Source organism: Rana temporaria, chromosome 2, assembly GCF_905171775.1.
Source record: "Rana temporaria chromosome 2, aRanTem1.1, whole genome shotgun sequence".
Taxonomy (NCBI): Eukaryota; Metazoa; Chordata; class Amphibia; order Anura; family Ranidae; genus Rana; species Rana temporaria.
The window spans coordinates 77,651,085-77,676,816 of NC_053490.1; the positions used below are offsets into that span (position 1 = coordinate 77,651,085).

Consider the following 25,732-nt stretch of genomic DNA (forward strand, 5'->3'; position numbering starts at 1 on the left):
TTTTTTTTCTATTTTTAGAGGGTAATTTTGGAGGGTTTATTTACCTTAGCTATTTATTTAATTTAGTCCGTATTCATCAATTTGCAATCAGTCCCATGCATTAACACACATAACCATGCATGATGTCCTTTAATGTGCATTGTCATTCATATACCAAATTGCTGCCAATACACCACAATGAACCAGAAAAAAATATAATCCTGTAATATAAATGCAATGCACCAAAATACACATGATAAAATATACTTGCACACATTTGTTTCCGATTCATCAAAGTTTATATTCACATTGACAAAAAGAAGCAAAGTCGTGTGTTTCTGTGCTGATAACTTTTGTGGGCAAACATTTTCTAATGTAAACTAACCTGTATGCACACACTATCACACTCTCACGTGGTAGAAAGATCTCAAAGTTAAAGAGTATGTAAACCCAACATTTCATATCCTTAAGTTTACAGCAGGTACCATGTACTTGTATGAAAAATTATCCTGTTCTCTTGGTATTGCTTCCTTTGTGTGAAATCCCTGGTGTTCCTGCCAGTCCCCTTGCTTTCCTATCAAAAACTGACCAAATTAGGCATGAGAGCACAGTGTGGTAAGTTCTCTAGCTGTGCTGAGAACTCAGCCTGTTCTCCTCCAATAATCAATTAAATATACTATATATATATATATATATATATATATATATATATATATATATATATATATATACACACACAGGTGAAACAATAATTTTAATATTGTGAAAAGGTGCAATATTCTAGGCTCAAAGTGCCCCACTCTAATCAGCTAATTAAGCCACATGTAAAGGGTTCCTGAGCCTTTAAATGGTCTCTCAGTCTGGTTCAGTAGGAATCACAATCATGGGAAAGACTGCTGACCTGACAGTTGTGCAGAAAACCATCATTGACACACTCCATAAGGAGGGAAAGCCCTTTAAAAGGTAATTACAAAATAAGTTGGATGTTCTCAAAGTGCTGTATCAAAGCACATTAATAGAAAGTTCTGTGGATGGGAAAAGGGTGGAAGAAAAAGGTGCACGAGCAGCAGGGATGACCGCAGCCTGGAGAGGATTGTCAGGAAAAGGTCATTCAAAAGTGTTGGGGACTTTCACAAGGAGTGGACTGAGGCTGGAGTCAGTGCATCAAGAGCCACCTCACACAGTTGGATCCTGGACATGGACTTCAAATGTCATATTCCGCTTTTCAAGCCACTCCTGAACAACAAAGAAAAACACACCCGGTCTGTTGCTCAGTGGTCCAAAGTCCTCTTTTGTGATGAGAGCAAATTTTTCATCTCATTTGGAAACCAAGGACCCAGAGTATGGAGGAAGAATGGAGAGGCACACATTGCAAGATGCTTGAAGTCCAGTGTGAAGTTTCCACAGTCTGTCTTGATTTGGGGAGCCATGTCATCTGCTGGTGTTGGTCCACTGTGCTTCATTAAGTCCGGGGTCAACGCAGCCATCTACCAGGAGATTTTGGAGCACTTCATGCTTCCTTCCGCAGACGAGCTTTATGGGGATGCTGACTTCATTTTCCAGCAGGACTTGGCACCTGCCCACACTGCCAAAAGCACCAAAACCTGGTTCAATGACCGTGGGATTAATGTGCTTGATTGGCCAGCAAACACGCCTGACCTGAAACCCCATAGAGAATCTATGGGGCATTGCCAAGAGAAAGATGAGACATGAGACCGAACAATGCAGAAGAGTTGAAAGGCGCTATTTAAGCATCCTGGTCTTCCATAACACCTCAGCAGTGCCACAGGCTGATAGATTCCATGCCACGCCGCATTGAGGCAGTAATTGCTGCAAAAGGGGCCCAAACCAAGTACTGAGTACATAAGGCATGCTTCTACTTTTTTAGAGGTCCGATATTGTTCTATGTACAATGCTTGTTTTATTGATTGCATGTAATATTCAAATTTTTTGAGATTGTGGATTTGGGGTTTTCGTGAGCTGTAAGCCATAATCACCACAATTATGACAAATCATGGCTTGAACTATCTTGCTTTGCATGTAATGAGTCTCTCATATATTAGTTTCAACTTTTAAATTGCAATAGTGAAATAAATTAACTTTTGCACGATATTCAAATTTTTCGAGTTTCACCTGTATTATCAAAAGTATTGGGATGCCTGTCATTACACGCACATGCACTTTAATGGCATCCCAGTCTTAGTCTGTAGGGTTCAGTATTGAGTTGGCCCACCCTTTGCAACTATAATAGCTTCAACTCTTCTAGAAAAGCTGTCCACAAGGTTTAGGAGTGTGTCTATGGGAATGTTTGACCATTCTTCTGTAAGAGCATTTGTGAGGTCAGGCACTGATGTGGACAAGAAGGCCTGGCTTGTAGTCTCTGCTCTAATTCACCCTAAAGGTGTTCTATCGGGTTGAGGTCAGAACTCTGTGAAGGCCAGTCAAGTTCCCTCCACCCCATACTCACTCATCCATGTTTTCATGGACCTTGGAATAGTAAGGGGCCATCCCCAAACTGTTCCCCCAGAGTTGTGAACATAAAAATGGTCCAAAATGTCTTGGTATGCTGACGCCTTAAAGGGTCACTAAAGGATTTTTTTTTAGCTAAATAGCTTCCTTTACCTTACTGCAGTCCTGGTTTCATGTCCTCATTGTTCGTTTTTGCTTTGATGCTGCTGTAATTCCTCTCTGTTCTGGACACTTCCTGGTTGTCTGTTTCCTGATCACCACAGTACTGGGAGATTTCTCACTGTGGTCACTAATCAAGGAGGTGTGATTACTGTGTGTCTACAACCCCTCAGCACCAATCCAGTTTCGTTTTGCAAAACCTTCACTGCCCTCTATTGGCTCTTTGTCTCTGTACATCAGGGAACCAGGAATCAACAGCAAAAACTAAACTAAACTGTAGGTACATTATATGATTGTTTTTTATCTATTTTTAATCATTTTTAAAAGGAATCAGTTAACTATTATGTCTCTATACCCTGTAAACAGTCATTTCAGCAAAAACAATTTTTTCCTTTAGTGACCCTTTAAAGCGGAGTTCCACCTAAAAATGGAACTTCCGCTTAACCCACTCCTCGCCCCCTTACATGCCACATTTGGCATGTAATTTTTTTGGGGGGGGGAGTGGGGGCTTCAGGAGAAGGGGACTTCCTGTCCCACTTCCGCCGAGGGGTTGGAAAGGCGATTAGCTTAATCGCCTTTTCACAGCCCCTCCCTGTAGGCGAGCGCCTGTCCAATCGGGCGCCGCTCGCGCATGCGCAGTGCCGCTCGCGCATGTGCAGTGGGTGCCCGACCGTGAAGCCGAAAGCTGTCACTGCCGGGTGCCCACACTAAGAATGAAGACGGGGGGGGCGAGGAGCGGAGCCCCGGCCGGCGCGTCGCTGGAGCCATGGAGCAGGTAAGTGTTTGTTTATTAAAAGCCAGCAGCTACACTTTTTGTAGCTGCTGACTTTTAATAAACTTAAAAAAAGGCTAGAACACCCCTTTAAGAGTTCCCTTCACTGGAAGCCCAACCCCTGAAAAACAACCCTAAACCACAATCCCCCTCCACCCAAAAATTTGGACCAGTGCAAAAAGCAAGGTCCATAAAGACATGGAAGATCTGTCATTAAAAGTTTTATTTTACAGTTCTGTTCCCTATAGAAACCAAATACATGCAGTACTCGGTTCCATCTTCTTAAGTGCTTTCTAACCGTAGTTATGAGTACCGGCATGCCCCCATCCCATTCTGCCATGGCTGATGTGACCACAGTTTTGAAGGAGATGGTTGATTCATAGCTGCAGCTTGTCACATCTGTGAGAACTTTGCCCATGTGCAAGCAGCTGCAAGAGGAATGCAAAGATTGACACGTCTCTCCACCTTCTGCATTCCTCTTGCCATTGCTTGTCTCAGGAAAGTGTTTGGCTCACAGTTGCGGTGCACTACCATTGACCTAATTGGGCGCCATTTAACAGACGTGCCGCCTGTCAAACTCTGCAAGCCAAGTTAAGATTTCCGCTGCCACTGAGCACAGCATTTAAGCCATAGCATGTGTACAGTCCCATCAAGCTGGAAGAACTTAACTGGGCGGTCACTCGTTTCAAAGAGCCCTTTCTCTTTCTGATTTCTGGAGAGCAGGAGATTGTAGGACAAGAATATAAAGATAAATAGAAGTTAGAATTAAAAGTGCAAGAACAATCTAAAACTTTTTCGATGTTTTGAATAGTTATAACACCGCCTGAAGTAATTTCCACGTTACACAACACTGCTGGAAAGGATCTACACATTTACCTGTTGCACATGCCCCCCTCCTGAACATACAGAAGCTTTGCCTACACGTGTCAAGAGTAGGGTGACCACGCGTCCCGGATTGCCCGGGACAGTCCCGCATTTTGCAGGTCTGTCCCGGGCACCTTCATTCAAGGACAATACAGTGTCCCGGAATGAAAATTACACAGCCACCCCCCCCGGCCAATCTGATGCCCCCAAAAAAGGCTGCCACATCACCGCTTTACTCACTCGACAGTACTTGTCCTGGCGGGGAATGCTGGAGAGCACAATCCCTGCTTGTGATTGGAGAAATCATAAATCCCACCTCTTGTGTCCAATCACTGTGCTGTGATTCGTTACAGCACAAGCTGATTTTTGGGAAGGGAGGGTGTCCCTGAATGGTAGTTTGGAAATGTGGTCACCCTAGTCAAGAGGCTGCATTCCACCTAGAAACCGTTTTGACTAGTTGACCGATTTTTGGAAATACCTTCTGCAGTCCACCTGTTGATTTTACTTGCTGATCTAACTTGCGTTCAGTGCAGCTTTTCCTATTTCTAACATGCTGCAATCAAATGACAGAGTCAGCTATGGTTAGTGTACTGTGTCAATCTGCCAGTCATATAGTAATGACCCTGGCTATCTCCTGGTGTTTATCTCTAGGACTGTCAGCTAGGGGATTACAGACAAGTGCAGCCTGTCGCTTGCTGTTTCCTCTGCTTTTAGCATGCAGTTAATGCAAGGCCTTTGGATGTTTGCTGCTAAGTGACATAATGAAAAGATAAATTCAATGGGGTGTCTCAAGCTGTCGGATGTGGTGCTAAAATAAAATACAAGGGATTAAAAAGTGTACTTCAATCAGGATAAATGTCCTCAGCAAGCCTACATTGTGTCGGGATGTGTTCGCTTTTCCTATTATGAAAGGAAACAGTTCCATTCACTCAAGTTTACAATTTTAGCTCTTCACACCTAGGTGTAAGTTTTAAAATTGTTGATGGGTGAATGTTTACAATTTAACCACTTCAGCCCTGGACCATTTGACTGCCCAAAGACCAGAGCACTTTTTGCGATTCAGCACTGTGTCGGAAAGTAACTGACAGGGCCGGACTGGGAGTAAAAACCAGCCCTGGAAAACCTTTCATACCAGCCCCATAGCATTATTATACCAGCCCAACATCATAACGTCATTATTTTCTTGTTTATAAAAGAGAAAACCATACATTTTAAAGAAACTTTTAAAGAGCTATTATATAAAGATAAGACAGATATTTAAAGCACATAGGGCTAGGGAGATTAATATTATATATATATATATATATATATATATATATATATATATATTACAGTGGAACCTCAGATTACGAGCTTAATCCGGTTCCAGGAGAATGCTCGTAATCCAAAGTACTCACATATCAAAGTGAGTTTCCCCATTGAAGTTAATGGAAACAAAAATAATTTGTTCCGCATTGACTTCAATTGCATGCAATACCGCATATGGCCAGAGGTGGGGGGCACCGGAGAGCCTCGGAGACACTCGGAAATGTCACTTGCCACTTGTCCCTTGTCACCAGATTCAGCATGTCACGACAGCAGGGGACTGGGTGACAGAGGACTGGGTGACAGAGGACTGGGTGACAGAGGACTGGGCGACAGCAGGGGACTGGGTGACAGAGGACTTGGTGACAGCAGGGGACTCAGTGACAGAGGAATTGGCGACAGCAGGGGACTGGATGACAGAGGAATTGGCGACAGCAGGGGACTGGATGACAGAGGACTTGGCGACAGCAGGGGACTGGGTGACAGAGGACTTGGCGACAGAGAACTTGGCGACAGCAGGGGACTGGGTGACAGAGGACTGGGTGACAGAGGGCTGGGTGACAGGGGACTGGGTGACAGAGGGCTGAGTGACAGAGGGCTGAGTGACAGAGGGCTGGGCGACAGCAGGGGACTGGGTGACAGAGGACTGGGTGACAGAGGACTGGGCGACAGAGGACTTGGTGACAGAGGAATTGGCGACAGCAGGGGACTGGGTGACAGAGGACTTGGCGACTGGGTGACAGAGGACTTGGTGACAGCAGGGGATTGGGTGACAGGGGACTGGGTGACAGAGGGCTGAGTGACAGAGGGCTAAGTGACAGAGGGCTGAGTGACAGAGGGCTGAGTGACAGAGGGCTGGGTGACATGGGACTGGGTTACAGAGGGCTGGGTGACAGCAGGGGACTGGGTGACACAGGGGACTGGGTGACAGAGGCCTGGGTGACACAGGGGACTGGGTGACACAGAGGACTGGGTGACAGAGGGCTGGGTGGTAGGGGACTGGGTGACACAGGGGACTGGGTGACACAGGGGACTGGGTGACACAGGGGACTGGGTGACACAGGACTGGGTGACACAGGACTGGGTGACACAGGGGACTGGGTGACACAGGACTGGGTGACACAGGGGACTGGGTGACACAGGACTGGGTGACACAGGGGACTGGGTGACACAGGACTGGGTGACACAGGGGACTGGGTGACACAGGGGACTGGGTGACACAGGACTGGGTGACACAGGGGACTGGGTGACACAGGACTGGGTGACACAGGACTGGGTGACACAGGGGACTGGGTGACACAGGACTGGGTAACCCAGGGGACTGGGTGACACAGGGGACTGGGTGACACGGGACTGGGTGACACGGGAGACTAGGTGACACGGGAGACTAGGTGACACAGGACTGGGTGACACAGGGGACTGGGTGACACAGGGGGCTGGGTGACACAGGACTGGGTGACACAGGGGACTGGGTGACACAGGGGCTGGGTGACACAGGGGACTAGGTGACACTAGGGACTAGGGGACTGGGTGACACTGGGGACTAGGGGACTGGGTGACACTGGGGACTAGGGGACTGGGTGACACTGGGGACTAGGGGACTGGGTGACACTGGGGACTAGGGGACTGGGTGACACTGGGGACTGGGTGACACTGGGGACTGGGTGACACTGGGGACTGGGTGACACTGGGGACTAGGGGACTGGGTGACACAGGGGACTGGGTGACACTGGGGACTGGGTGACACTGGGGACTGGGTGACACTGGGGACTGGGTGACACTGGGGACTAGGTGACACTGGGGACTGGACTCTCTCTCTCTCACCATTCCATGGTCAATCCCCCCCCCCCTCCCCTCTCTCTGAGATTATTACACAGACTGTTTACATTTTCCAGGGGCAGCAAAGAGAGAGGAGGGGGGGGGGCGGGGGGTGCACCGTTACATGGTGAGAGAGAGTCGAGAGATACACACAGTATACAGGATTTGTTCCTCACCTTGTGCTCCAAGGATGGCCGGGCTGGGCGTTCACTTCTTCTCCTCTGGCTGCGGCTGAAGACACGTGACTCTGCACTGGGCGGTGCTGGCGCCGCACGGGAAGATGGAACAGGGTCTGACGTTCGGTTCTTCTCCCGCTCGGCTCCTCCCCTCCCTCAAACACGTGACGTGACACGATCGCCCCAGTCCACACAGGCACAGCGCGGGAAGGAAAGTGCAGCGGCGAGCATGGCGGCCGCAAAACGCCGGCGGCCGGCCGCCGCTGCTTTTATTATGCGAGTGAGACTTTAACATGACACTGGAGAGGGCAGGCGCATAATTTAAAAGTGCGGCCGCGGCCGCGATGGCGGCCGCCGCCGTGGCCCACAGGCAGCTGAGCTGATTAATATCTGATTGACAGCCGGCGGCCTACCGGGAATTTTCCCGGTATCCCGGTAGGCCAGTCCGGCCCTGGTAACTGACAATTGCGCGGTTGTGCAAATTGTGGCTCCCAAACAAAATTGACGTCCTTTTTTTTCCCACAAATAGAGCTTTCTTTTGGTGGTATTTGATCACCTCTGCAGTTTTTATTTTTTCCGCTGTAAACAAAAAAAGAGTGATAATTGTGAAAAAAAAGCAATATTTTTGACTTTTTGCTATAATAAATATTCCTCAAAAATATATATAAAAAACATTTTTTTTTTTTCCTCAGTTTAGGCCGATACGTATCCTTCTACATATTTTTGGTAAAAACAATGGCCCAGATTCAAGAAGCACTTGCGCCCGCGCAACCATAGTTGCGCGGCGCAAGTGCTTACTTGCTCCGGTGTAACGAGTGCTCCTGATTCAGGAACCTCGTTACACCGAATGCAGCCTAGGATGTGACAAACATAAGCCTCCTTATGCCTTCACATCCCAGGCTGCATTCTTGCGTTGGCCGCTAGGGGGGCGCGGCCTTTGTGATCGGCGTGTAGTATGCAAATTGCATACTACCACCGATTCACAAAAGTTGCGCGGGCCCTGCATACGCAAGGTACGGAGTTTCCGTACGGCGCCTTTAGCATAAGGTTGCTCCTGCTAATAGCAGGCGCAGCCAATGCTAAAGTATAGCTGCGCCTCCCGCTCGCGACGTTCAAATTTCACGTCGTTTACGTAAGTGAACCGTGAATGGCGCTGGACGCCATTCACGTTCACTTACAAGCAAATGACGTCCTTGCGACGTCATTTGCCGCAATGCACGTCGGGAAAGTTTCCCGACGGAGCATGCGCTGTTCGCTCGGCGCGGGAGCGCGCCTAATTTAAATGATTCCCGGGATCATTTACATTAGGCAGCCTTGCGCCCGGCTGCTTAGCATATTGCCCGCGCAATATACGGAGCAACTGCTCCGTGAATCGCGGGCAAAGCGCAATATTTGCGTGGGCGCAGAGAAAAAATTTTGCTCTTTGCCCACGCAAATATTGCGCGATTCTACTTGAATCTGGGCCCCTCACAATAAGCATTTATTGATTGGTTTGCACAAAAGTTATAGCGTCTACAAAATAGGGTATAGTTTTATGGCATTTTTATAAAAAATATTTTTTACTTGTAATGGCGGCGATCATCGATTTTTATCGTGACTGCGACATTATGGCGGTCACATCAGACACTTATGATGCCATTTTGGGACCATTGTCATTTATACAGCGATCAGTGCTATAAAAATGCAATATTTACTGTAAAAAATGACACTGGCAGTGAAGGGGTTAACCAGGAGGGGCGCTGAAGGGGTTAAGTGTTCTAGGGATGTATTCTAACTGTGGGGGGGATGGGCTATGTGTGAAACGACACTGATCACCGCTCCCAATTACAGGAAGCTGTGATCACTGTCCTATCACTAGGTAGAACGGGGAAATGCTTGTTTACATCAGCATCTCCCCGCTCTTCCTCTCCGTGAGACGATCGCGGGACTCCCAGCAGACTTTGAAGCCCCATACACACTATCAGTTTTCCTGCAGGTTTTCTCTTCAGGTTTACCAAAACCATGTAGTGCAAGGGCCTGCCTGATTGCATACAAATTGAAACTATTGAGGTTTGACCTCATATTAGATGGTTTTGGTAAACCTGAAGAGAAAACCTGCAGGAAAACTGATAGTGTGTATGGGGCTTGAGTCTGCAAGACCCGCGATCACACTCACGGAGCTCACGGCGCTCGCGCCCACAATGCTCGTCTTAAAGGGCAACATACAGGTACGTTAATATGCCCAGCCGTGCCATTTTGCCAACGTATATCGGCGTGAGCCGGTCGACAAGTGGTTAAATGAATTCCATTGTGTATAATGACCAGGATCTTTCCCTAAGTGGGCTTCCTAATTTGATTCAACCTAATAATTATAGGACTGCAAAGAAGAAGTACAGGGGTTGATGTACTAAAGGCAAATAGACTTTGAGAAGTGCAGTTACACTCTGCAAGTGCAGTTGCTCCAGAGCTTAGTAAATGAGATGCTTCACTTTACAAAAAATACCCAATCACATACCAGGAAAAAAATGCATTTTTGCCTGCACATGATTGCTTGAAGTCAGCAGAGCTTCTGCTCATTTAGCCCCCGTTCACACCTAGGCGTATATACGCCTGTAGTGCGACGCCGCTGCAGCCCCGAGACGCCAGAGGGATGATTTAACATGCACCTCTATGGAGATGGTTCACATCTCCACGCCGAACGGCGTACGCCTGCCGCCTGAAAAAAAGTCCCGGACCTTTTTTTCAGGCGGCTTTCGGCGTTCAGCATAGGAGATGTGAACCATCTCCATAGGCTGCATTCACAATCGCAGCGTTTTGTCGCCGCAAATCGTGGGACAAAACGCCGCGATTTTGTACGCCGAGGTGTGAATGCAGCCTCAGTAAACTCTGGAGCAACTGCTTTTGCAAAGTGCAACTGCCTATTTGCCTATAGTAAATCAACCCCAGAGTGTCTGTGCTTCCGCTCATCTCTGGGAACAATAGTACCTTTGGCTGTGCCCTCCCTATGGATTGCTGAGCATTCCTCCTCCATGGAGTTAACGTAAGTATGGAAAGTCCTGTGTTTGAATGACCTGAGAGAAAGTGATCCTTTAGAAGCTTTGATCATGATGTGAGATTATTATTGATCTTATCTTCGGAGAACTGTTGTCAAAGAAATATTAGTAAATTGCACTTCTGTGGACATTGCTCACTCTTTGTGCACCATAAAGGAACACCAGATTTGGGTGTTATCTGAATACCTCAGTAGGAGTATATGAAGACTACAGAGAACTCAAGGGTGCAGAATTGGTCAGGACCACAAAAGGAGCCACAGGGTTCAGGAAGCCGGAAAGATAGAGAGGTGGTTAAGGTAAAGATCCTCTTCTGTGGTAGTTAAACATTTACTTATGTCTTGGGGACTGGGAAAGGCGGTTTTACTTACCCAGTCCTCCGCTACCGTGCAGCCAGTGTTCTCCCCTTTTCTCCTCTGCCTGTAGACTGTTACCTGGTGTCCTCACATTCAAGGCAGGGCTATGGAGGGCATTTGACCACTAGAACATCGAAAAAAGCTGCCTGGCTGCACAGAGGGGGCCTGCAAGGGAGACATTTTACTTTCTCTGGAGTTCAGCTTTACCAAGCTGTCTTTGGGAGAGGCACAGGTAAAACAAGAGGGGCCCTTTCTAAGTAGATGGATCAGTTGAGTCCCCTGCTGCAAAGAGAGATTTTGGGCCGTCATTGGTTACAGCACCAAGCTAACTCCTTTTCCACATGCACAGATGCATCCAAAGTTCACTCTGATGCATCCACCTGGTCCATGGTCCTATTAACTCCCTATCACCAAGAGCACCTCTACATTCAGACCTATGTTTTCTGGGATGCATGTTAGGGCTCAAAAAATCTGAACACCCGAGGCCCATGTCACATGGAAGCCCAGGTCAACTGGCGCATGATAGGTTCCCTAACCACTACACACTTCCAAGCCAACCAGTTTATTACACTTTCATTATACATTAATTAAACACAATTCTTCCCCCGGCTGAGTAAATGATGTTTCTCTTTGCATAAAAATTTACTGGAATTCTTGAAGGGTCAAAAATCCACAAGATGGTGATTCTTCAGTGTAAATCTCACACACACACACACACGAGTCCACACTTTTGTAATAAAGTGCAATAACAATCCTTGCCAAATCCTGGATTACTGGTAAACTATCCAACTATGAACAGGAGGGTGGTCCTACTCAGTCCTCCATTGGTCCCCATAGCTTCCCCAGGCTGCGAGGGTAGCTCTCCTGATAAAAGGTTTAACCTGCCACTGCCAGCATCTCAAGACCCAGATTGGCTCCTCCTTTAACCTTATGTAAGCAGAGGGCTGATCCAATCCTAAGATCATGCCTCCAAAGGGAGTGACCAGCATTAAAGAAGAATTTTAACTTAAAGCGGGGGTTCACCCGGAATTTTTTTTTAACATTAGATTGAGGCTAATTACGGGAAGCAGAATCGGGTGGTTTTGTTTTTTAAATCAATGCAGTACTTACCGTTTTAGAGATAGATGTTCTCCGCCGCTTCCGGGTATGGTCTTCGGGACTGGGCGTTCCTATTTGATTGACAGGCTTCCGACCGTCGCATACAGCGCGTCACGAGTTGCCGAACGTCGGTGCGGCTCTATACGGCGTCTGCGCACCGACGTTCGGCTACTTTCAGAAACTCGTGACGCGCTGTATGCGATGGTCGGAAGGCTGTCAATCAAATAGGAACGCCCAGTCCCGCAGCCCATACCCGGAAGCCACGGAGAACTTCTATCTCTAAAACGGTAAGTACTGCATTGATTTGAAAAAAAAAAACACCTGATTCTGCTTCCCGTAATTAGCCTCAATCTAATGTTAAAAATTTATTTTTTTGGGTGAACCTCCACTTTAACCTCTCCCTACACCTTGACGTGCTTGGCTTCTGTCTCAGGCCTCGTACACACGACCGAGAAACTCTACGGGCGAAACACATCGTTTTCCTCGACGAGTTCCTTGTTAGGCTGTCGAGGAACTCGACAAGCCAATTTTCTCCATTCCCGTCAAGGAAATAGAGAACGTGCTCTCTTTTTGGCTCGTCGAGTTTCTCGACAGTTTCCTCAACGAAAATGTACACACGACCGGTTTCCTCGGCAAAAAAATATCTCCCAGCAAGTTTCTTGCTAGTTTTTGCCGAGAAACTCGGTCGTGTGTACGAGGCCTCAGACAAAGATGGACTATTACTGTTAACAGACAAGGGTGACTGCACTGCAGGAGGGAAGTAAGAAAAAATACAAATGGCAACAAGGAATCAAAAATATAAAAAGTAAAGCAAAAGCTGGAGTCATTTTTTATTTGAATCATGATTTTGATACAGCAATAACCTGTAATAATTTACTTATCTAAATAATTATATATATATATATATTTTTTTTTTCAAATTATTTTATTTTCAAAAATAAAAATAAAATTACAATAAATCACAATAAATATCAATATGGACATAACCTAGTAAATGTCAGCAGGAACTAAAAAAGACTTTCAGAGAGAGGGGTATAGAAAATCTCCCCCTTTAGATTTGAGAAGGAAATAAAAAAAAAAAAAGATCATACATTGTAATAAAATATGTGAGTATTAAAAGTTAAACAATTAGAAAAAAATATATATATTGATGTAAGAGAGAGAAAGGACTCCTTATATAAGCTAACTCAATAGAAATAAGAATACTATCGGGTTCAAACTGCACCAGGAGCAGAATCCTTTCGACATACTGAATTACACTCCGAACCAAACCAAACCCTATGTTGCTAGATTAAAATAAATAGACCTTAATATCTAAAATCAAAGGTTATTATTTCTAACCCTAAAAATTATCTATATAATAATAAGGATAAATCCCCTTCAAAACATCACTAGGCTCCCGTAAAGAAGGTATAAATGTAACAAATCAGCGCAATATGATGAAAGACCCAAATGACAGCTGCTGGACACCAGGGTCAAATCTCAAATCCCTCGGATAAATATAAAAACAGATGGTGCAGCGCTAATAAAATCAGTCCATATGAACAATAAAGCACCCTCAGTGAGTTCTTCAGTGTAAATGATGGAACGTGCATAAATCCTTGTTATGTGTGAAAACACCTCCACCGGTAAAGATCAAATGGCCTCTCACCTCACAGTTAGGACCCCACAGTAGACAGGGTCAGAAACGGCATTCCCTTATGGGAATAGAGGATGAATCCAAATCCTAATATTGGGGAGCGATCTCACAAGCGATAAATATCATGTAATGACAAAAGAACAATCCCATAGTGCTCTCCGTAATAAAAGGAAATTTTAATGATAACAAATGGAAAAACTTACAAACAGAGCACTGAGCCAGTGGTAGCTTGATCGGCAGGTAAAACAGATGAGAGATGGTCGTGGGTGACGTCCTGCGCTGTCCTATGCTCCTTACACGTTACGTCCCTATGGGCGGGGACTTCTTCAGCGGATTCCGCTGAAGAAGTCCCCGCCCATAGGGACATAACGCGTACGGAGCATAGGACAGCGCAGTGACGTCACCCGCGACAGAACAGTCTGAGGAGGAAGCGTGGCTTTTGAATCATGGATGCCTGCAGCCTGAAACCCAAAATCTAAAAACAAATTAAGGTAGGGAGATCGTCTTGGCCGGCACAGTGAGGTCGGCAATGGCACAGTGGAGGCATGTAATGACACAGTGGAGGCATGTGATGGCACAGTGGCGGCATGTGATGGCACAGTGGAGGCATGTAATGGCACAGTGGAGGCATGTGATGGCACAGTGGAGGCATGTGATGGCACATGATGGCAAAGTGGAGGCACAGTAGAGGCATGTAATGGCACAGTGGAGACATGTGATGGCACAGTGGAGGCATGTGATGGCACAGTGGAGGCATGTGATGGCACAGTGGAGGCATGTAATGGCACAGTGGAGGCATGTAATGTAATGTAATGGCACAGATTGTCCACATATGTTTGCTGGGAACCTCCATTAAGATTTAAAGTCTAAACTGTTATTTTTTTTGTGCGTTGGATAGAGTGGAGAGGGATTAGAACAACTCAGTTTTTATTGCCGACTGTGTCCAAAGTTGGGAGATTCACCCTCTTTTCTGTCCAGTTTTTTGTTATCATTGAAAGTGAAAATAAAAGAAAATCCCACATTTTGGGTTGACTTCAGAACACTAAATAAGGGAAAATCTTCCAATGGGGACACTAGTTTTGATGACTTTGGTGACTTTGATGACTTTGATGACACACTGGGATTCCCTCACTTTGGAGGAGTTTCCTCTCACTTCCTGTTTTGGCTATGGGACAGGAAGGAAACCTCCCCAATGGGGACACAGATGGAAAAAAGACTGATGGGGGTTAAAAATCCCACCTTACTCTCTCTCCCTTACAACATTTTTTTTACAGAGTTTTGCTCTTAGTTACACCTTAAATACTGCAGCTGCTGACTTTTAATATGTGGACAATTATCTGTCCAGGGCACCCACGATGTCAGCAGTCGAAGCCGATCTGTCCCTCGGCTCTCGGGTGCTGCCGCTGCCATCTTCACTAAGCGAATCAGGAAGGGAAGCCTTGAGGCTTCCCTTCCTGGTTCCCTACTGGTTCCCTTCCTGGTTCCCTACTGCGAATGCGTGAGTTGCGCTGCACATTCCCACTGGTCCCTACTGTCTTCTGGGAACTGTGTGTCTCCCAGAAGACAGCAGGGGGGACAGAGTAGGCGCCGGACGTGGAGTAGGTCATCGCGATCACCGTGGTAATCTATGCCCGGAAGTGGGAGCAAATACCTGTATTACACAGGTATCTGCTCCCTCCTCCCCCCTGAAAGGTGGCAAATGTGACAAAAAGCAGAAGTTCCATTTTTGGGTGGAACTCCGCTTTAATGTAATTTGAAACTCCTGCTCGCCCATGGGTTTGTGTTTAGTTTTACTGATTGTAGCGGTATGTTTTGTGACATTTTTAAAGAATTCAATAAACTAAAAAAAATGATGTTAAGGGTCACTTAATAGTTAATTCCTCCTTGAGGTGGGTACAATAGCCCCAATGGGTTTCCCTCTCCAGTAATTTTGCCAGGATACACCATCTCAGATTTCAACTTCCATATAGTCTCGCAGTCAGCAGTGCCGATCCTGACCTCCCTGGGGCCCTAAGCAAAATGGCATGTCACATTAAAGTTGAGAAGCTGCCCGCAGTGACATGTCAAATTAAAGATTCAAGTTGAGAAGCGGGGTTGTTCTGCTGTCGGAAATGACATCTTACATTAAAGTGAGAAGCGGGGGGTGCTGACTTCTTACCTCTTCTCCCATGCAGCCAGCGAGTTGAGAAGCGGGGTGAGGGGCCGATAATAACTTCTCACCAGGCGGGGCCTCTAGTAATTTGGGGGGCCCTCCACAGCTATGCGGGGCCCTAAGCGGCTTGCATAGTGAGCCTATAGGGCAGATCGGGCCTGCTCTTTAGTGTAAGTCGCTCTGAAATTTGCCAACAAAATAGGCCCAAATAAATGGCTTGATTTTGCAGACGTTACCATAGATATATCATTGTTTTTCAGCACTGATCGTCATATAACAGATCTAGCGCAGCATGTGTGCACAAGTGAATATACATACAGTACAGCCATGTGTCAGGTAGTTATCGGAATATGGTTTCCATGGGCCAGATCCTCAAAAGAGATACTCCGACTTAAGTGCTGTTCAGTCTGTGTGTAACTTTGGAAACGATCCTCAAAAGGCTTTTTCCAAAGTTACACAGAAGATCCGGCATGTGTAATTGATTTACACTGCCTAATTTTAGGATGCAGTACCGCATCCGCCGCTGGGGGCATTTCGAGTCGAAATGCCGTTGCTAGTATGCAAATTAGCACTTAAGGCGATCCACAAAGCTTTCTAGCTTCTTTTTTGCGCCGTAAGTGTTATTTTGCAAGTGTAAAATTAGGGCTCGTTTTACAAAGTGTAAAGTTAGTCACACCTTGTAAAGGCCCATTGCAGCGACGGCATTTGGTATGCTTTCCCGAGGGAGAACTCCACGTCAATTTGTAAAAAACAAAACCGGCATGGGTTCCCCCCAGGAGCATACCAGGCCCTTAGGTCTGGTATGGGTTGTAAGGGGACCCCCCCTACGCCGAAAAATTGACGTAGGGGGTCCCCCTACAATCCATACCAGACCCGTATCCAAAGCACGGTACCCGGCCGGCCAGGAAGGGAGTGGGGACGAGCGAGCGCCCCCCCCCCCCCTCCTGAGCCGTGCCAGGCCGCGTGCCCTCAACATGGGGGGGTTGGGTGCTCTGGGGCAGGGGGGCGCACTGCGGGCCCCCCCACCCCAGAGCACCCTGTCCCCATGTTGATGAGGACAGGACCTCTTCCCGACAACCCTTGCCATTGGTTGTCGGGGTCTGCGGGCGGAGGCTTATCGGAATCTGGGAGTCCCCTTTAATAAGGGGGCCCCCAGATACCGGCCCCCCACCCTAAGTGAATGGATATGGGGTACATCGTACCCCTATCCATTCACCTGGAGGCAAAAAGTAAAAGTTAATAAACACACAACACAAGGCTTTTTAAAATAGTTTATTATTCTGCTCCGGACGCCCCCCCTGTCTTCGTTATTAGCTCAATTACCAGGGGGGGCTTCTTCTTCCGCTCTCCGGGGGTCTTCTTCCACTCTCCGGGGGTCTTCCGCTCTCCGGGGGGGCTTCTCCGGACTCCGGGGGGGCTTCTCCGGACTCCGGGGGGCTTCTTCCATCTTCTCCCCTCTTCCGCTCTTGACTCGGCGAACCCCGGTTCTTCTGCAGCTCTCCGGTGCCTTCTTCTTCAGCGCTGGCTGCCTGCTATGTTTGTGTGTTAGCTCGATTTCAAACAGGCAGCCGGCGCGGTCTTCTGTGACGCCAGGGTCTTCTGGTCTTCTGTTCTTCCGATGTTGTCTCGTCGCCTGTTGTCGCTGTAATGATGGAAGCGCGCCTTGCATCACATTTATATAGGCATCACCGTCCCATCATGCTCCGGCAGGTACCCACGTGGTGGGTGCACGTGGGTAGGCACCCACCACGTGGGTACCTACCGGAGCATGATGGGACGGTGATGCCTATATAAATGTGATGCAAGGCGCGCTTCCATCATTACAGCGACAACAGGCGACGAGGCAACATCGGAAGAACAGAAGACCAGAAGACCCTGACGCCACAGAAGACCGCGCCGGCTGCCTGTTTGAAATCGAGCTAACACACAAACATAGCAGGCAGCCAGCGCTGAAGAAGAAGGCACCGGAGAGCTGCAGAAGAACCGGGGTTCGCCGAGTCAAGAGCGGAAGAGGGGAGAAGATGGAAGAAGCCCCCCGGAGTCCGGAGAAGCCCCCCCGGAGTCCGGAGAAGCCCCCCCGGAGAGCGGAAGACCCCCGGAGAGTGGAAGAAGACCCCCGGAGAGCTGCAGAAGAACCGGGGTTCGCCGAGTCAAGAGCGGAAGAGGGGAGAAGATGGAAGAAGCCCCCCGGAGTCCGGAGAAGCCCCCCCGGAGTCCGGAGAAGCCCCCCCGGAGAGCGGAAGACCCCCGGAGAGTGGAAGAAGACCCCCGGAGAGCGGAAGAAGAAGCCCCCCCTGGTAATTGAGCTAATAACGAAGACAGGGGGGGCGTCCGGAGCAGAATAATAAACTATTTTAAAAAGCCTTGTGTTGTGTGTTTATTAACTTTTACTTTTTGCCTCCAGGTGAATGGATAGGGGTACGATGTACCCCATATCCATTCACTTAGGGTGGGGGGCCGGTATCTGGGGGCCCCCTTATTAAAGGGGACTCCCAGATTCCGATAAGCCTCCGCCCGCAGACCCCGACAACCAATGGCAAGGGTTGTCGGGAAGAGGTCCTGTCCTCATCAACATGGGGACAGGGTGCTCTGGGGTGGGGGGGCCCGCAGTGCGCCCCCCTGCCCCAGAGCACCCAACCCCCCCATGTTGAGGGCACGCGGCCTGGCACGGCTCAGGAGGGGGGGGCGCTCGCTCGTCCCCACTCCCTTCCTGGCCGGCCGGGTACCGTGCTTTGGATACGGGTCTGGTATGGATTGTAGGGGGACCCCCTACGTCAATTTTTCGGCGTGGGGGGGGTCTCCTTACAACCCATGCCAGACCTAAGGACCTGGTATGCTCCTGGGGGGGGAACCCATGCCGGTTTTTTCTTTGAAAATTGGCATGGAGTTCTCCCTCAGGAATGCATGCCGCTGTCATTTTTTTTTCCCCCGACGCAACTTTAAGCCGTCGCGATCCTCAAAACTCGGCGTAACGTAACTTCGCGCATGCGCAGTACGGCCGACGCGGGAGCGCGCCTCATTTAAATGGGACTCGCCCCATTTGAATAGGAACGCCTTGCGCCGGCGGAATTTTAGTTACACAGCCTGAAATTTCTAGATAAGTGCTTTGTGGATCAGGCACTTAGGTAGAAACTTTAAGCCAGTGTAACTTAAATTGGATTTTTTAAGTTACGTCAGGTTTTTGTGGATCTGGCCCCCTGTTCCTAGTGCTTGTTTCCCTGTAGAGCAGCCTATGTTATGTATAGCAGCTGTCTAAATCGATGACAGACTAATGCACAATTCCCCACCTGGCATCTCTGCATTGCTCCAGTTACTACAACACAGCCAATGTAGATACAGAGATACAAGGCCATCATAGTACAGTCACCACATACAGAGGATATGAGGAACTTTATAAACAATTCTCAGTATGAAATATTCAAGGATCTCTATTCATTTCACTTAATAAATACACAACGGCCCGGATTCACAAAGCAGATACGCCGCGTACGTGTAAATATGCGCCGTCGTATCTATGCGCCGGACTTTGAAACCAAGATACGCCTGAAAATAGGCTTCATCCGACCGACGTAACTTTCCTACGCCGGCGTATCGTGGGCGCATATTTACGCTGGACGTATTTGGCGCACCCGTTGATTTTCTATTCACATATGCAAATGAGGGAGATACGGCGATTCACGAACGTGCGTCCGTCCAGAGCAGTGCCTGTAAAGTTTTACGTCCGGCGCAAAGTTATGCCCCATAAAGCAGGTGTAAGTCAGCTGCATCCATGCAAATGGCTGCAGCAGGGAACACAAGCCGACGTATTTTATGTAGTTTACGCAGGACGTGAATATGACTAGGCGTAGGTTACGTTCACGCCGTAGGCAGTGATCCGGCGTATCTTAGAGAGTAGTTATGACGTGATTCTGAGCATGCGCACTGGGTTGCGTCCACGGGACGGCGCATGCGCCGTTCAATATACGTATCTGTCTGAGACTCAAACCATCATTTTTTTTTTTAACCAATCATAACAATAAATAATTAAATCTACAGTATTTGCATCTATACTGGTCACATAGTATGGTATAATCCCAATAGAACTCCAGAAAAACAATGCTGTGCAAGCTCAGTAGTGCCATGTGCACTTTGTACATAGAAGAGTAGTTGTGCAGTCGGTTTTTCTTTTTAAATGACATGGAATTGCACTATTTGCAGTGCATGTGGTCTACGTCCTTCCCTAGCTGTTAGCATGTATGAGATGTTTTCCCTGATGACTCTGGTGATGAAGATGGAAGATATATATTGACATTGCAGTATGTTAAACAGTGGCAGCTGGTGGTAATTTTTTTATTTACCCAATGGGGAAATCGAGTGAAAACGGACCTCCTATCCGTATTCACCCGATCTTATCTGATCATCCAGACGGATGTAAAATAGGGTCACCATCCATCTGGATTTAGTGGACAGAATCAGAACGGATATCGGCGGGTGTCAGCGCTGACATCCGCCGCTCTATAGGGGTGAATGAAGTGTCCAATCAGGTTCGCATGAAAAACTGACAGGCAGACCTGATCGAACTGCCCAAGTGAAAGGACCCTTAAATTCAAAACATAGACAGAGGTATACCATGAAGCACCTTGCCATGTTTCATTAACCACTTCATTACTGGGCACTTAAACCCCCTTCGTGTCCAGACCAATTTTCAGCTTTCAGCGCTGACGCATTTTGAATGACAATTGCGCGGTCATACAACACTGTACCCAAATTATATTTTTATAATTTTTTTCCCACAAATAGAGCTTTCTTTTGGTGGTATTTGATCATCTCTGCGATTTTTATTTTTTGCGCTATGAACAAAAAAAGACAGAAAATTTTGGAAAAAAACAATATTTTTTACTTGTTGTTATAATAATATCCCAATTTTTTTTTAAAAAAAATATTTTTTTTTCCTCGGTTTAGGCCGATACGTATTCTTCTACATATTTTTGTTAAAAAAAATATCGCAATTAGCGTATTTGATTGGTTTGCGTAAAAGTTATAGTGCCTACAAAATAGGGGATAGATTTATGATTTTTTTTTTTTTTTACTAGTAATGGTGGCGATCTGCGATTTTTTTTTTGTCAGGCCTGCGATATTGCGACGGACATATCGGACACTTTTGACACAAATTTGGGACGATTCAAATTTATACAGCAATCAGTGCTATAAAAATGCACTAATTACTGTATAAATGTGACTGGCAGGGAAGGGGTTAACCACTAGGGGGTGAGGAAGGGGTTAAATGTATTACCTGGGTGTGTTCTAACTGTGTGGGGGGAGGGGACTGACTGGGGGAGGTGATGCTATGTACAAGAGACACAGATCGGTCTCCTCTCTCCCTGCTGTTTACACACAGAGCTCCACGTCCCTGCTGTCAACGATGATCGCGTGTACCCGGCGGACATCGCGACCGCCAGGTACACGCATCGGCTTCCCAGCGATGCGCTGGCACAGTGTTTACCCGCTGCACGCCCCCCAGTGGCGCGCGCGGGTAATGCACAGAAAAAGACGTCCAAAGACGTCCACTCGGCACTTGAGAACCGCGCTGTAGACGTCTTTTGTCTATAGCGTGGATCTCAAGTGGTTAATACAGATGTAAAATATTTAGCAAATTCCATCAAAGTTGATGTAAACTCTCACATACACCCAGTGAAGTGAACAGCCTCAGATGATACACAGGGATGAAACAAATCTCCCTACATAGGTTTTACATGTATATCTGCTGTCTTCAGCTTTATATACTGTTTAGAAAGTGCACATCCTGTTAGAATTTTATTGATTGGAGGAAAGGCACCCCCCCCCTCTCCACATAGGCAGAGACTTGCAGAGCTGTGCTGTGAAATGACCAGCTGTCTGCTAATCTATTTTGAGCATGCGCCCTGACACAAATGTCAGGCTGGTTTTATTACGTGTCGGAGAACTTGTCAGAAGTTATCATGCTGATAACAGAAGAACAGAGCAGAAGAAAGCCAGGGGACTTAGGGTTTTGAAGAGAGATAAGAAAACACTTGGCAGATATATGTGCCCAGGTCAAATTTCATGAATCGGCTTACATCTACTTACATCTACTTTAAGGTGATTTTTCTTAATGCTTTTGCGAAGCATGAAGATAGTGCTCGGCTTTCTTATTAGGTGGTCCAGCACTGTTTGGAAACTCAGGGCCATCACAAATGCAACCAGTAATTAGTATAAATATTTTGTTCAAATGACTAAAATGGTATACAGCATTATTTTTTGAAACTTTCAAGAAAAAAAAAATCAAGTTGACAAAAAAGTGTTTTATACTTTAAAGTAGTTACCATATACTGTTTACAGTATAGAAGCATATGCACAGTAAATGAAAGGTGTTAAGTAAAAGAACATATCAGATTTCAATTACTGTATATACTCAAGTATAAGCCGAGTTTTTCAGTCCTTTTCCGTTTATAGTGGTTCCTGCATTCTCACCCTAGGCTTATACTCGAGTCAATATGTTTTCCCATTTTTTGGGGGTAAAATTAGGTACCTCGGCTTATACTTGGGTCGGCTTATACTCGAGTATATACGGTAATGCAAATCAGTACATTTTTGAAGGGGGATTTTTTTTTTGTTTTTTTATAAAATTAGGAATAAATGAGGTCTTTAAAAAAGGTGTTCATGTTTTCAAATAACTGTAAAATGGCATTTTAAGTCAATATATGTATACTTACTTTATATGCATTAATATACTATATTTTTCTTATCAGGTCAGTTTTGAGATGGTGGGCAGTCGAATTGCCGGTGAGTACAGTCAACGTTTTTCATTTATTAATCTTGAGATGAAATATAATAGCTTTAGTCACCAAACTACATTTTGTTTTTGCTTCCACATATACCTTTGTTGATTTCTTGTCCATCTATGATTTGAAGAGGTTTTTGAAGAGGTTTCAAACTATGTCCAGCAATAATATTAGTTTTCATGCTTTTCCAATTATTGCAAATAAAGCTGTTAAGAGATTTGATGATTAAATTCTGTTGCTATGGACCTTTACTGTATGATTGACACTTGGCCCTTGATGATTAAGAGGGGCATAAAAGCAAGCAAAGCAACCTGAGAAAAGTTGCTCATGCAGGCAGTTTTAGCTATACAGAACTCCTTCCCCTAATAGTATCTTTAGCACCTCTGTGATATATGCAAACTAACGGATGACGTCATAGTGTACTAATGGTTTGTTGCCATTTTGTAGCGGCTGCTCATATTACTGCTTGGTGTGATCCTCATGCCGCGTACACACGACCGTTTTTCGGATTCAAAAAAATGACGTTTTTGACGTTTTTAAGGGTCTAGAAAAAACTATGGGCCAAATCTTCAAAGGAGATACGCAGGCGGAACTGCTGTTCAGCCTGCGTATCCCTGTGGCTATCTTTGGAAACGATCCTCAGAAGGATTTTTCCAAAGATAGGCAGAAGATCTGACATCTGTAATAGACTTACACTGTCGGATCTTAGGATGCAGTACCGCATCCGCCGCTGGGGGCATTTCGAGTCGAAATGCCGCTTTGCGTATGCAAATGATTACTTAAGCAGATCCACAAAGCTTTTTAGCTTTGTGTTTTCTGCGTAAGTTACGTTTTGCATACGTAAAATTAGGGATGCTTTTACAAGGCCTAAACTGTTTAGACCTTGTAAAAACAAACCTTTTTTTCGATCGCCGCGTTTTTTTTTAAAATTTCGAATATTTTTTCCCGGCGCGTATTTATTTTTTTACCCGACGCAACTTTATTGTCCCGTCGCGATCCACAAAGCCCGGCGTAAAGTACGTTCGCGCGATGCACGTCGGGAAAAATGACGTCACACGCATGCGCCGAACGTCCGGTGCGGGAGCGCGCCTCATTTGAATAGGAATCGCCCCCTCGAGCAGACGACCGCCTTGCGACGGAGGCACTTAGGTTACACGGCGTGTAATTTCTAGGTAAGTGCTTTGTGGATCGGGCACTTAGGTAGAAATTTAACGCCTGTGTAACTTAACTGCTGAAAGTTAAGTTAGGCAGCTTTTTTGAAGATTTGGCCGATCATTAAAACGGCCTTGCCTACACACTATCGTGAAAAAAAAAATGCTCTAGCAAAGCGTGGTGACGTACAACACGTACAACGGCACTATAAAGGGTAAGTTCCATTCGGATGACGCCATCCTTTGGGCTGCTTTTGCTGATTTTGTGTGAGTAAAAGACGATTCACGCTTTTCTGTCTGTGATGGGCCGTACAGACGACCAAACATGTCTGCTGAAACTGGTCCGCGTGTAGGCCCGAGCGTGCAGGATTCCAGCAAACATTTGCCCGCCGGGCCTTTTCCCAGCGGGCAAATATTTCTGGACTTGCTCGCTCGGACGCATGCGTGGAAGCATTTAACTGGCAGGCCCGCCCACCTCGCCGCGTCATCGTCGCGGCGCGGACACGCCCCGCGTATTGTTTACGCGCGGATTTCTGTACGATGGTTAGTACAGCCATCGTACAGAAATCCCCGGGCAGACATGTACGGTGAAAACGGTCCGGCGGACCGGTTTCATCGTACATGTTTGCCCGTGTGTACGCGGCCTTACAGCGTGATGAATGTGCTTACTCCATTACGAACGGTACGGCAAGCAGCAGGGACTGGTGTGATCTTCACTCTCCAGATAGTGACGCCACTCCTTTCCTTATACGCATGTGGCTCATGCAGAGGGAGTGACAGCATCTGGTGGCAAGTGGCACATTCATCTGACAAATAACCCGCCACCAAATTCCCCATCAACCCCGAGACTACATTTCCCCCCACCCCCTCATCTTTTTTTGGGAAAGGTGAGAGAGGGGGTGTGTCCCTGATTGGCAGTTTGGAAATGTGGTCACGCTATGCTTCTTTTATCACTTTTCCAGGATGGTTTGTGGATTAATTTTTCACTGGGGAGATCACTGAATGTTATTACCTGTTTATGTTGGACTTTCTTTACTGATTGTGGTTTTTCCACAACTGTATTATACATCTAATTTGAGCACAGCACGTTTATCATGTTAGTGGTTTGATTTATTTGTTTGCACTGGTTCCAGCATATCATATTGTTTATCACTATTAGCGTGACTTCTCTTTTTGTATTTTGTTGTTTATGTTGTATTACATTTTTGAGTCGCAGCTTTCCATTTATTAATTTTCTTAGAGTATGCGCAGTATTTTTTTTTATCCTAGTTTGGCACAACAACCTTGAGCAACTGGTTCAAGCAGGAGTGATGGCGAGAAGTGAGAGCTTCTTCTGGCCAATCATAAGATGAGTGAAAGTGGGGTAATTAACTACTTTCCTGCCCAGGTCAGTTTTTAGCTTTCAGTGCTGTCGCACTTTGAATGACAATTGCGCGATCATGTAAAATTTAGCAAAAGTAATTTTTCTCCTTCATTTATGTGCGCTGATGAAGCTGCACTGATGGGCACTGATAGGCTGCACGGATGAGGCGGCACTGATGAGCGCTGATGAGGCTGCACTGATTTGCAGCACTGATAGGTGGCACTGATAGGTGGCACTGATAGGTGACACTGATGAGGCAGCACTGATGGGCACTGATGAGGCAGCACTGATATGCAGCACTGATGGGCACTGATGAGGGGGGCACTGATAGGCTGCACTGATAGGTGCTGATGGGCACTGAGAGGCTGCACTGATGGGCATTGATAGGCACTGTTGGGGTTGCATTGATCATCAGGACACTGATGATCAGTGTGTATGTCCCCTGTCACACTTACTGTCATCTCTTGGGGGGGTGGCTTACAATGGCCTGGCAGAAGGCAGTTACACAAGCAGTTACAAGCAGTTACAGCAACCGTTTGTTTTCTATTTGGATCAAGATTTTACATAAATAAAGAAAAGCTAATCATCTTAAGAAGCCCCTGTCAGTGGTTAATGGTTTGTCT

The 25,732-nt window shown here is 46.6% G+C and overlaps 1 protein-coding gene across 1 annotated transcript in view; it reads left to right on the forward strand.

The window, feature by feature from the left end:
- Positions 1 to 25,732, forward strand: part of STARD13 (StAR related lipid transfer domain containing 13) — a 452,811-nt gene that overhangs the window by 134,415 nt on the left and 292,664 nt on the right. Inside the window, exon 4 of the mRNA XM_040340418.1 lies at positions 22,563 to 22,596. Within this exon, the coding sequence (XP_040196352.1) occupies positions 22,563 to 22,596 (34 nt within the window). The remainder of the gene's footprint in view (positions 1 to 22,562; positions 22,597 to 25,732) is intronic.